This window comes from Lepidochelys kempii, chromosome 4, assembly GCF_965140285.1.
Source record: "Lepidochelys kempii isolate rLepKem1 chromosome 4, rLepKem1.hap1, whole genome shotgun sequence".
NCBI lineage: Eukaryota > Metazoa > Chordata > Testudines > Cheloniidae > Lepidochelys > Lepidochelys kempii.
Window position 1 is genome coordinate 89683819 of NC_136383.1, and position 12459 is coordinate 89696277.

The 12459-nt window shown below is 38.6% G+C and overlaps 2 protein-coding genes across 20 annotated transcripts in view; one reads left to right on the top strand and one right to left on the bottom strand.

Annotated features, from left to right (window-relative positions):
• The window catches only part of LNX1 (ligand of numb-protein X 1), a 128050-nt gene extending 123433 nt beyond the window's left edge, over window positions 1-4617 (top strand). For 2 of the 3 annotated variants that reach the window (XM_078852532.1, XM_073342029.2), the window contains exons 10-11: window positions 2870-3028; window positions 3850-4617. In XM_078852532.1, coding sequence (XP_078708658.1) covers window positions 2870-3028; window positions 3850-3985 — 295 coding nt within the window. In that variant the 3' untranslated portion in view covers window positions 3986-4617. The remainder of the gene's footprint in view (window positions 1-2869; window positions 3029-3849) is intronic. The other variant, XM_073342030.2, reaches the window with a different exon arrangement.
• Window positions 4618-5545: 928 nt separating this feature from the next.
• Window positions 5546-12459, bottom strand: part of FIP1L1 (factor interacting with PAPOLA and CPSF1) — a 70703-nt gene continuing 63789 nt past the window's right edge. For 16 of the 17 annotated variants that reach the window (XM_073342032.1, XM_073342048.1, XM_073342034.1 and 13 more), the window contains 2 exons: window positions 6463-6600; window positions 5546-5868 (listed from right to left, as the gene is read on the bottom strand). In XM_073342032.1, coding sequence (XP_073198133.1) covers window positions 5721-5868; window positions 6463-6600 — 286 coding nt within the window. In that variant the 3' untranslated portion in view covers window positions 5546-5720. The remainder of the gene's footprint in view (window positions 5869-6462; window positions 6601-12459) is intronic. The other variant, XM_073342037.1, reaches the window with a different exon arrangement.

Consider the following 12459-nt stretch of genomic DNA (forward strand, 5'->3'; position numbering starts at 1 on the left):
TTTGGCACCCAAATTTGAATATTTTTAGTCTGAGCTCCTTGTATTTCTGGTTAGCCAACCAAGAAACTGAAGTGGAAATTAAGAAGTAAAAATACAAATGTCTATTTTTCTTTGTAGCACTGGGCAATTTCTATTGCCCCAGTACCAAGCTATTGCAACAGTAAGTGCAGTTTTCTTCTCCAATCTGGCCTGCAGATGTCACATTTTCTACCCTTCGCAGCTATCAAAGACCAGATGTGTCCCTTCAGCCATCAATACCCAAAGCTAGGCATTTAACAGCAACAGTTTCAGGGCCAGTGCACAACCAGAACAGTTGAGGGCAAGAGCCAGAAGTAAAGCCTATTCCTTTGAGGGTACCCTCCATTTCTGAGATAGACACCACTGCTACCTGGCTAGTCTTGAGGCTGCCGAGTAGCACTAGTTTCCTAGTAGAGCTCAAGTTCCTGTCCATTCTGGCAGTGTCATCTTCAAGGTTCATGATTATTACGGGACTCCAAGAGTTGGCACAACATGAGTACTGGATTCTCTCAGATGTTCTCTGGCCCATGAAAAACACAATGTATGCTGCTTGCAGTACTGCTCACGATATTCTGTTCACTTTCAGGCAGGGACAGGCCCTGGTTCACGAAGCTCACTGTTTATGTCAATGCTTTGGCAAGATTTTTAAGAATATTTTAGATGATGGGGTTGTTTCTGTGCCTTTTCGAACAGGGATGTTTCTGTTTCTTGCAAATCTAAATTCTGTATAGAGTGCTGCTGTTCGGCGTGAACATTAGAAGATTGAATGCTTACAACACAAGGCAGCTCAGCTAATGGCAAAGTTATTCACAGCCATCGAGGAAAGGTTACCGAGTAAAGATAGCATTCCAGAGCCAGCCTCTTCTTTCTCAAGTCTATGTTGTTAAGAGTAATGAACAACAGAAACCCAAATCACTTTGCCATCTGGAACTTGAATTTGTTAATAGAACTCCAACAATTAACCATGAATTAGACACCTTTACACAAACACAATTGGTTCAAATTAAATGCACAGTAGATCAATCAGATCCACTGCATGTCATAGCTCTGTTACCTAAATTCAACAGTTAGACTATAGGGTATACCTTATACTTGTAATCTAATGGTGGTAATTTAACAGAAAGTCCTACAGAATGTACTCATACATCTTATTTCCTTGTAATTATACTTGGCTAGCAGGTTAAGAACACATAGAACGAACTCCCTTTTTTTAAAAAATGGACATAAGTATTTACTTTAAAATTGCTCATATTCAAGTGGTCAAGAAACTTCCTCCTTAAGACAATAAGTAATGTCCAAATACAGCAAGGTTGTTACCCATTCTGCATATCAGGCTCAATTAATAATGATGACGACTAAATCCTGGCAACACTTGGTCATGACCTTGTTACCAAATCCTGTGAGTTTAGGGTGGGTTTTTTCTCTCCATTTTCTTTAAAGTGATTCTGCATGCTCAAAAGCCCACAGCTGGGAAAGTAATAGAGCCTGCCTTCTGGGGAATGACCAAGAGTCACCTGCTTTTTCCATTAGCAGCCAGTGAACTGTTGTGCAAACACTATACTGAACATCCTGGCAGCAGGTGAATATTTGTAGATCCCAGGGGATTAATCTAGTAATACTGCAAAATCTTGCTGTGAAACTTAGCAAACATATTATTTTACATGAAAAATATGACAAACTTTAAAAATATATATATATATATATATACACACACACACTTTATCTTTAAAGGTACAATTTTGCCTTTTTCAGCAGAAGGGTCAGCTCTCAATGAGAATTTTAAAATGTCTTTTAATGCAGAGTAAAGTCAGCTGTAATGGACTGGCTTGGAATATGTGCAGAAAGTTAACTAGTCTGTTATAACACCAAATGGATTTCAGCTTCCTCTACCACCAGCCTTAGGCTAGATGGTAAAGACTTATTAGTATCCCAGGCAAAATTTTGCATTACTATATCTCTAATGAAGATGGCAACAGTCTTTTCTGATTTTCAGCAAATATCTGAATGGTACACTGAAATATTTAGAAGGTTAGTTTCATAATAAACACTAAAATTACTAACAAATAGGCATTTAAACTAATGCAAGATTGAGATTGATTACCACATACCACAAAATACAAGCTTAATTAACCTATCACTTTTCCCCCCAAGCCAGCATCAATTATGTATAGTTGGGCAATACATTATGTTATCAGGTAATATAACCAATGGATTATATCAGAGCCAAATCAAAAGACAGAGAGAGGGTTTTTTAATCATTCTTTCTTAACGTCAAAAAAACCCACTGAATTAATCTTGTACCTGTAACAAGCCACCTTCTCAACAACAGCATAATTACTCTATAACACTTCACCATTACGGTTCTGAAAGTATAATACTCTTCTCTGCACAATTCCCACTCATTGCTCACTAACAGCAAAGCTATAAATCCCTTCCCTGATGTGATATTTTTCCTTGTGTGATCTCTTTGATTTTTGTGGTTCAGGTTTTTTTTTTTTTTTAATGGACATTTGAATTACTCAGCTCTGTGGTACACCAGAATTCATATCCATCCTTATCCTGAGAGTTTTGGGGTATTATTTTTAAAGCGTGTCCTAAAAGCATGACACTTATTACTGATGGAATAGCTGATCAGATGCAGGTAACAAGGTACCTGACATCTGCAGACAGAATCGGTGTTGTTTTTAAGTTATGATTTAAATGAAGTCCAATCTCAGTTGAAATATCTTCTTCAGTGGAACTTTGGCGTTTAGCAGTCCCCAAACATGCTACCAGTACCTAGAAAGGCAGATGCATCAAATAAACAAACTTAACTTAATCCTGAGACATTAATTAGACTGATTTGTTTCAGGTATTTGTACAGCTGCAAAGAAATTGTATTACGAAGAAATACAGCAGGAAGTCTTGGCTTCAGCATCGTAGGTGGTTATGAAGAACACAGTGGAAACAAACCATTCTTTATCAAATCCATCGTTGGAGGCACACCAGCATACAATGATGGAAGAATTAGGTAAACTAATATTTAAATAGTACTCTTCATCTAAGGAACTCAAAAGGGCTTTATAATATTCATAGAATTAAGTCTTAAAATAAGGAGACTGTGGTCCAGAGAGACCAAGTGTCTTGCTGAAGGTCACAAAGAGGGCTCAATTTCATACCAGTCCAATGAAAACTTCCATTGAAACCAGCTGAGTATAAAATTGGGCCCTTTTTGACAGAGCTAGGAATAGAATCTGAAATAGAATCCTGTGCTTAAACAACTTGCTTTCCTGGCAAAATATTATCAAGTGTATAACTATTAACATCTACATATAATAAAAGATAACTGTGAAATAGTGTATGTTATTTACAAAGTAACAGTTATCTTAATTATGCATATACTTCTATACTGACAACTAAAAATGTAATTTAAATCCAATACTAGGTGTGTGTGATAAAATATAGATGACCTGTAAATTCTTATACAGCGTTTTACTGTCCAATAACCAGTTAATTTTACCTGGCACACACAGATCTGAAAAAAGAGCTCTGATTTCATATTTTCCTCCATATATATCTGATTTGTAAAGGAATGCCAGGAAAGAACAAATACATGGTAGAGTAAGAACACAAGGATTCTTTCAACGGCTTACCTTCAGAGCACTCAACTTTTTCACCCCCCCCCCTCTTTTGGTCCCTCTTAGTAGTTGCCATCCTTCTGGCAAAGTGGTGACACAATGTTATAGAGTCAGCCAAAGCAGCTGAATTGGCAAGAAAGTTTTTTGAGATCAGGATCTCTTCTTGGTTTTAAGTGTTTTAACTAAAATCTTATCTACATTTTTAATTTTTCAGATGCGGTGATATCCTCCTTGCTGTCAACGGCAGGAATACATCAGGAATGATGCATGCCTGTTTGGCAAGGATGCTCAAAGAACTGAAAGGAAAAATTACTCTCACTCTTATGTCCTGGCCTGGCACTTTTTTATAAAACAAGTATTCATGGAAAAATGACAAATCATTTGACACAGAAAACAAGCTATTTACTATGGACATCAGTTTTCCTACAGTTTTTTGGTCGACTGTATATTTGTAAATAAAAGTTCGTGAATTGTAAGTTTGCATGTCAAGATAGTCTTGAGAAAACATGGTGCCTGTCAGAGTAACATGCACTTAAGAAAAAAGCAAAGCTACTGAAATTATAGATCAGGGTACAATTCTCATGTGTTTTACGTTTGTATTTTTATATTTGATTCATGTTAATAATCAAAGTCCATTAAGAAGCAGCAGCAATTCTGTTCACTACCGTTTTCAATTTATAAAAAAAGTTATGGATATGTAACTTGGAAAAATATGTGGCAGTACTCTTGAAATGATAAACTTGAAATATTTTTGTAAATCAGTTGACTGTTTCTACCCAACATGTGAAAAGCACTTTGATCAAATAATGTTCCTTTTCATGGTCAGTATGATGCTGATATTTTCAAGACTTTCAAATATTTTGCTTGTTAGGATGTAATACTGTGAATGAGATTTTATTTCTTACTAAAAATAAACGTAACTATTGTACAGACATGTTCTTTCCTTCAAGAAAACCAGAAAAAAAGTAACCATAATTTTCCCCAAAGTTTCTGATTAACCCAGCAAGATTAGGACTTCATATTTAAACATTATTTATCCATGAATTTTAAAAAATTAAGTATTGCCAGATTGACTACAAATTATCCACTTGGATAGTGGCAGTGTAAATTTTGCTAGACTCAAACCTTTTCTGGATGGAATATGTCCAAAAGTGAGAAGGTAGTTTATTTTCTTTGCTTAAACAATTGTAGGGGCCTCTATGGAAATTATCGATATTTTGAAGTCAGATGCTCTTTCCCATTAACTTTAAAGGGGAAAAGGATCAGGCCATTAATTTTTATTGCGATGTGGACAGCTGTCTCTCAAAAATATGCGAAGACCAACTTCATTTTACATAGGTCAGAGCAGCAGGACTGATGGATAACTACTTTTGGTTTCTATTAACTGGTTATCTAACCTCCAATCCTATGAGATACTTAAATCATCTTCCTGAACTCACTCGTACATTTGAAAGTTGTGTTAAAGGTTTTAACATTTTATATGTAATATAAATAAGGGTCATACTCTCTGATCACATGAAAAATAATGTGCATATTTAATGTTTTTGCCATAACTTCCAGCAAAAGTTTCTCAAATGCCTCTCACTCTTCTCCTGTGGCACACAAAAGGATGAGCTGTTTAGCTTTGCCCTTTGAGTTCATTATATAAACTTCAGAGATCCATTAGCACTGTTACGGATGTACTGGTAGGTATTAGTATGCAGTAATGTGAACGCAAACCAACCTCAACTCAGGAGAAGAATAAACTTCCATAGTTCCTACTGTCTTAGGCAACAAGAGACTGGGTCCAGTATTTTGGGTGTAGGTTTCCTGTACAGTACTGCAACAGCACCACCCTCTAGACCTCAGAAGCCACCACTGCACTTTGTCTTATAGTATCTTAAAAATAAGACAAAGTCAATCCATGAATCTTAACTTAACATGAAAAATTCACTCTTTTATTTTCAAAAAACAAATTAACCTTATATTTTGTACTAACAGAATGAGATTAAGAGCAAAATTTCTTTAATACCCAGAAAAATAACAAGATTTATAGTAATCTATTTCTGGCACTAGTAATTGCAAGTAGGCAAATATCACACATGCCTATTCCACTGGAGCAGCTTCAGTGGTTTCCTGTTCAGGGGCAGGTTCACCACTAGCTTCTTTTCCTTCTTTGCTTCTTTTGGATTTTTTGTGTTTGTGCCTCCTGTGGCTGTCCCCTTCTTCACTGTCATGACGACGCCTGCTGTTACTAAGACAAAGAGAGGAAAATGCTCAGACAGATGCATACTCCACTATTAAACAGGCCCTCAAACATAACGTAAGGAAGCAAGAGGCAGAGTTCTCATACAAGAGAACTGACACCTGCAGTTTTAATATCATGTGCAGTACTTGAAAATGTGGACAAATAAGACTAGGAAGTGATCATCAGAACATAAATGTGCATCACACTCAAGCTTCATTTTTAATAAATGGTTTATATGCATCCACACTTTTTTTTTTTTTTAAACTAGGAATGATAAATCCTCTCCCCTCTACCTATTCTAACTACAAGGCTTTATTCTTACAGCTTAAGAAAGTCCCTATTGTGATTCTTTTAATGTTTTTGTTACTCCCCCTCACTTATGCTCCTTATACGAAGTATACCAGTAAGGTCCAGACAAAGGATTTTACACACTGCCCCTGCTGAAGCTGGTAGAGACATTACACAGTAACCCTGGACCAACATCTCTTGTCAGCTATACATCTTTTACATGGCAGATTTGCTGCAGGCAGCACATCAGGATCTTTGCAACCTTTTCATGATACTCCGACTGTCATTTTTCTACACTATTAAAGATCAAACCTTCGAGATGATTTGTGTCGAGTCTCTTCTTTTTCTCTATGTCTCCTTTCTCTGTGTCGTTCCTCTTTCTCTCTGCTTGTTCTGTGACGCTCATAGCCTCTTTCGGCATATTCTCTGTACCTGTATCGTTCTTCATCACTGATGAGAAGAAAAATCTTTCACATGCCAGTGAAATGTTAAAGCAGCCGGGGGGTGGGGGTGGGGGTGGGGGGGACCACACATTCTAACATTTACACAACAAATGGCAAACCAAACTTAACATATTTGTCAGAATTCATTAATACCATCTACAATGTATGTTAAAAAGACATTAAAGTTGCTTAACCTAAGGGGTAGAATATAAGGATTGTTGTAATTTTAGATCTGAAGTCTCTGATATTTTGACATAAGGGTGTATTTGGGTTGGGAAAAAGGAGATGTTAGCAGCATCTTATTAAATATATGCACAGTTTTTTATGCAATAACAAACTTTGTATGAAAATCGTAAGTAGTGAAAATTTATTTTACTTAATCCTCATCTGGATGGTATGTTATAGTTGTACAGTTTTGAGCTCACACTTTACAAATGAGGTTTTGAAAGAACATACTGGCTATTTCTTATCAGCACCTCTGACATGTTAAAAAGCATTTGAGCATGTTCAGTGAAATCTTCAGTAAGTCTTAGTGATGACATGCAGTAACAGCCACGAAGGAAGAAACTAAGTATATAGGAGGCCTCAATGCACTGTAAAAGATACTATAAAATATATAAGATCCCGTAAAATATTTAACTTTGGTAAGGCTTCATAACATCTTAGTTTAAACGTGTACTGTAACATGTTCCTGTCCTCCTAAAAACACACACAAAGTCAATGAAGTGTTCCATGAAATAAGAAGTTGATAGTAATACCTATTTGAGTTTAGTCCAACAGAAAACACAACAGATTTTAACATTATCTTCTTATGCACCCGCTGCCAATAATATGTATCCAATCTACTTTCTCCTTGCTTTGAGATCTGCTTATGAAAAAGCTCTATGTAAGAGGTGAGTATTATTTATTACTTGGTTAAAAAAACAGATGCAGTGTCATAGGTGCAATTTGACACCTATGCTGTTCAAAGAAGATAAATTGATTGAATAGGAACATGTCATATGAATTCTTAGTTTCCATAGCTCAGAAAATAAAGGGGAGATCTTTACAAATTAAGATCCTGAAAGAAAACTACAGACTGATGTGACCCAACTTTTTGAGTCAGTAACTAGCCAAAAGGAATTAGAACTTAGAAGCCATTAAGTTAAAGCAAAAACTAAAGCTCCACATTTTCAGTCTATTCTAAAGCAAAATATTGCTGACTTTTCCTTCGTGGTCAGGGGACCCTGTGTACAGAAGAATCCACGTGGCTCCACTAATGAGGAAGGATTTGGGGAGGCTGTGCAGGGAAAGTGCCTTCTACATGCATTAGAACCCAGCTCCACAGATTCCCCACATCTCAATGAAGTGAGAATTTGAATGAGGGAAGACTGATTTGCCACAATGTGTCCAGTAGCCATTTCTTTAATAGGACCACTGCATCTGACTACTCCAGGCCAGAGCATGACTTGTGTGTATGTGTGTGTGTTGGCGGGAAGGAAATCAACACCGGAACAAGTACTGCCAAGTCTCACTATGGGTCTCTATATTTTACTGCTGTGGAGCAGTAAAATTAGGACTGTTATTGGCAGTTAAATCTTGGGTAAAATTTGAAGTATTTCCTCGGAAGTTACAGAACACTAATTCCCAAAATATTACACAGCACTTTAACAAATGGAGAAATGATAAAGGAAGCCAAGGAATGTCATCTGTTTCTCCACAATATGTTAAAATATTTCCTCTGTCAAAATATGGGACAATAATAACTACCGTTGGTTAACTCACAGTAATGATTCATTGCTAAGTAATACAATTGGATTGACTAACAATGTTCCTCTAAATGTTTTGCATTATGAAAACGTAACTGTAGTTACAACCAAAGATGAGGGAGCATACAAATTGATATAAAGCATGGTCTTATGTTGTGGGAGACACTACTTTAAATCTAAAAGAAAAAAACATTTATTCAAAAGCATATTCACATTCACACTATGGCTCAAAATAAAACCTACAATTACAACATACCTATACAAAAAACAATAGATAGGGAATTGATTAAGGCTTAAATCAGACTGTTCCATGACCAGTTTGAGGAGTATGGGGTAGTACTTAATAAGCTACATGAAACACACAAGGTACTTATTGTGTTGAATCCACAACACACTCTCATTCCTCTTGGGTGCCCAACACCAGAATAAGGTGAAGTAATTTTGCTAGAAAAAGAAACTTTGCTGAATCCCAACTGCAGAGAGAGTATAACAGATTTGAAATTAATGAGTTTACCCCTCAATTTCCACTCTACTGTGAGATGCTGTGAAGGGAAAATGTCCATAACCAAACTTCTGTTCCACTACATATTTCCTCACATCACAGCCATTCCACTGATGGGGAAAAAAAAGCTGACCAATCAAACGTCACATGAATTTAAGCAGAAAATTCTGCAAATATCAACCCACAGTTTCCAAAACATGTCATACTGAGAGAGGGCAGCCTAGGTTAACAATAGTATACAGGAGATAGGGCTGAATAAACTCAAAGAGGACATTAGGCCCTTGTGGAGTGGAGCTGCAGTGGGGCACAGATCAGTGTGGTACAGCACTTCAGACATTTCCCAACTTGTGCAGTGTATACAGCATTAGAAATGCTAATTATTTAACATTATTAATTAATTAGCAATTATTTCTTAAGAATTAAGAAAGACCTGGTGGATAGTTCACATTACTTTTCTAGTTCACAATTTCAATCTTGATTTGGCCTAAAGTGGAAGTGTGTTCTAATTCTGAATAAATTTAGCCCATGTCTCAAAAACTAAACATGACTAGTCAGTCTAGTTATGAGAGGCTCAGCTCTGGAATAAAAAGGTTGTTTCAGGTTAGAATTGAGAAACACTGATAGAGCTTATGGAAAGCTTACGTAACATCTGTCTAGATCATCTATTTTAAAGTATATATCCCTTCTATTAAAAAGAGTAAAATGTTTTAAATGTCTTATAATAAAAAAAAAAAATCTTGAAATTGATAACATTGTAGGTTGAGATTATGAATATACTTCTTGAATATAAATTATACTTCTATGTGCTTCAAATATTATAAATTATAAACTGAAATTTCACCCCATGTCTAAAATCACAAAAATATCTTACTGGCATTAAAATGGGTAAGCCAGGTCTGAAAATAGAGCAATTGAGTACCAAATTTGAAATCAGTGCATAATAATTCCCTCACTGAAGACACCCTTGAAATAGAGATGTTCAGCACAGTTCAAAGAGCCTAACATTTTTGCCACTTTGTAGCAAAAAAAAACAACAAACCCAAAGCCAGAGAAAAATAAAATATAATTTAGTGGATTTCCCCCTACCTGAAATCTAGTTCCCAAGATCAAAAAATTGCTGATTAAAGTCTAATGTAAAGAGTTAACTTTGGAATATGGAATGTTACCTCTGATGAGTTTAACATAAGAAGTCAAATGCTTGCTATGCTTTCAAGTTTAAAACATAAAGGCCAAAACCTTTTTCATCACACCTTTTTCATATTCTGTATTTGCCAAAAAGAGCTATAGAAAATTATTTTAAAAATATTCCAGAGAGGTTTCAAAGTTGACACTATTTTTTAAATCCCTCTTATTTGACAGTTCAAGATCTTACTACCAAATGCAGATGACAAAGGATTCGACGGGAACTACATCTCTACCCAGATATAGCGCGGTCCTCGGGACCCAAAAAATCTTACCACGTTATAGGTGAAACAGCATTATATCGAACTTGCTTTGGCCTCGAGCATTTCCGCTATTAATAGTCACTTCCCGCCCCCTGACTGACCCCTCAGAACCCCCGACCCATCCAACCCCCCCTCCCCTGACTGCCCCCACACCTATCCATACCCCCGCCCCCTGCCAGGCCCCCCAGGACTCCCATGCCCTACCCAACGCCCCCGTTCCCCGTCCCGCCCCCCAGAACCTCCGAAACATCCACCCCCCCACCCCCCCTCGAGACCCTCTGCCCCTTATCCAACCCCTCGGCCCCGGCCCGGGCACCCTTAACACGCCACTCAGAGCAGCGTGTCGGAGCCAGACATGCTCACGCGCTGATCCACCAGAGCACACAGCCCGCCCACCCCAGAGCACTGCTTTACCGCGTTATATCCAAATTCGTGTTATATCAGGTCGCGTTATATTGGGGTAGAGGTGTATGAAAAATTCTAAACATGACCAAACCCAGCTTTTCTGCATGCAAAACAAAAATCACAGTTTGAATGGTCCAATATATTAGGACCTTCCAGGCTAGGAATAAATCCTGTGTGCCCCACTAGCAAGCTAGTGCAAACCTCCGAAACATCCACCCCCCCACCCCCCCTCGAGACCCTCTGCCCCTTATCCAACCCCTCGGCCCCGGCCCGGGCACCCTTAACACCTGGTTTCCATCTGTAGTCATTAGGCACTTCCTATGTGCTTGTAAGACCTCCCCTGAGGCAGAGGATGAGAGAGTTAGCTACTCTGTGCAGTAACTGAGGTTTTTCGAGATGTGTCACCCTATGGGTGCTCCACTTTAGATGTGCTGGCATCCCCTGCACTCCTGTGCCTGGGACTGGAGCTCTTTGGTAGCAGCGTCCATTGGTCCGCATATGAGCTCCTCCGTCACACGCTGTGAACAGCATCTATACAGCATGGTGCAACCTAACCACACTGTTTCTTCGCCACTGCCGGGTCCATGTTTGAACTTCAAAGCAGAGCAGAGGAGGGCAGGTAGTGGCGCACTCACAGAGACAAACATCTCGAAGAAACTCAGTTACTGCACAAGGTGAGTAACCCTCTCTTCTTCTTCGAGTGGTGTCCCTATGGGTGCTTCACTTTAGCAGTGTTGGAAGGTTGAGGCTTCGGAGCAGTACAGAAGAGTAAGGATAGGACGGTGTGTCCTTGTAATGTACTGGATAGTGCGTCATGGGTGATCGCATAATGTTGGATGAATATGTCCGATGAAGCCCAAGTGGTAGCCTCACAAATGTCTATTATTCAGGAAGGCTATTGAGGTGGACAGCAATCAGGTATAATACGTTTGAGTTCCTGCTGAGGTCTGTAGATTACGTTGTCGATAACAAAAATGAATGCACTGAGACATCCATTTTGAAAATCTTTGCTTTGACATGGCAGATCCTTTTGACCTTTCAGTCGTAGAAAGGAATAAGCACAGTGATTGTCTGAATGATTCAGGTCATTTGAGGTAGAAGTCTAAGGCTCTCCTTACTTCCAGAGTGTGTAGCATTGCCTCATGTTAGTTTTCATATAGCTTGGGGAAGAATGATGAAAGGTGGAGCGGTTGGTTCAAGTGAAAGGACGATAAGACTTTGGGCAAGAATTTCAGGTTGGGTCGTAATGTGACCTTATCCTTGTAGAAGACTGCACATGGGAGGTGCGCCATGAGGGCACCTATCTCACCTACTCATTGAGCAGAGGTGATTGCTATGACAAAGGCATTTGCATGGACAAGTGGATATAGGACTGGGAGGCCATGAGTTCAAATGGGGAGTTGGTGAAGCAGCACAGGACTAAGCTAAGGTCCCAAGACAGGGTTGGATCTCGAACCTCAGGATATTTTGGAGGGCCTTAGAAATCATTTTGGCATGGGATGGTAAAAACAGAATAGTCTTTTGACTCTGCAGTGGAAGGTGGTGATGGCAGCCAGGTGTATGCAAATAGAGCTCAGAGATTGTCCGGACTTCTTGAGTTCGAGAATGTAGTCCAAAATGGGTGGCAGAGGAGCGTGAAGCGCTGAAGTATGCATAGTGTCACACTGGTCTAGAATCTTTTCCATTTGTGTAGGTAAGTCTGGCAAGTGGTTGGATTTCTTGTACGTCCATAAAGCAGGTCGTCTCAGGAGCTGAAACCAGGAAGG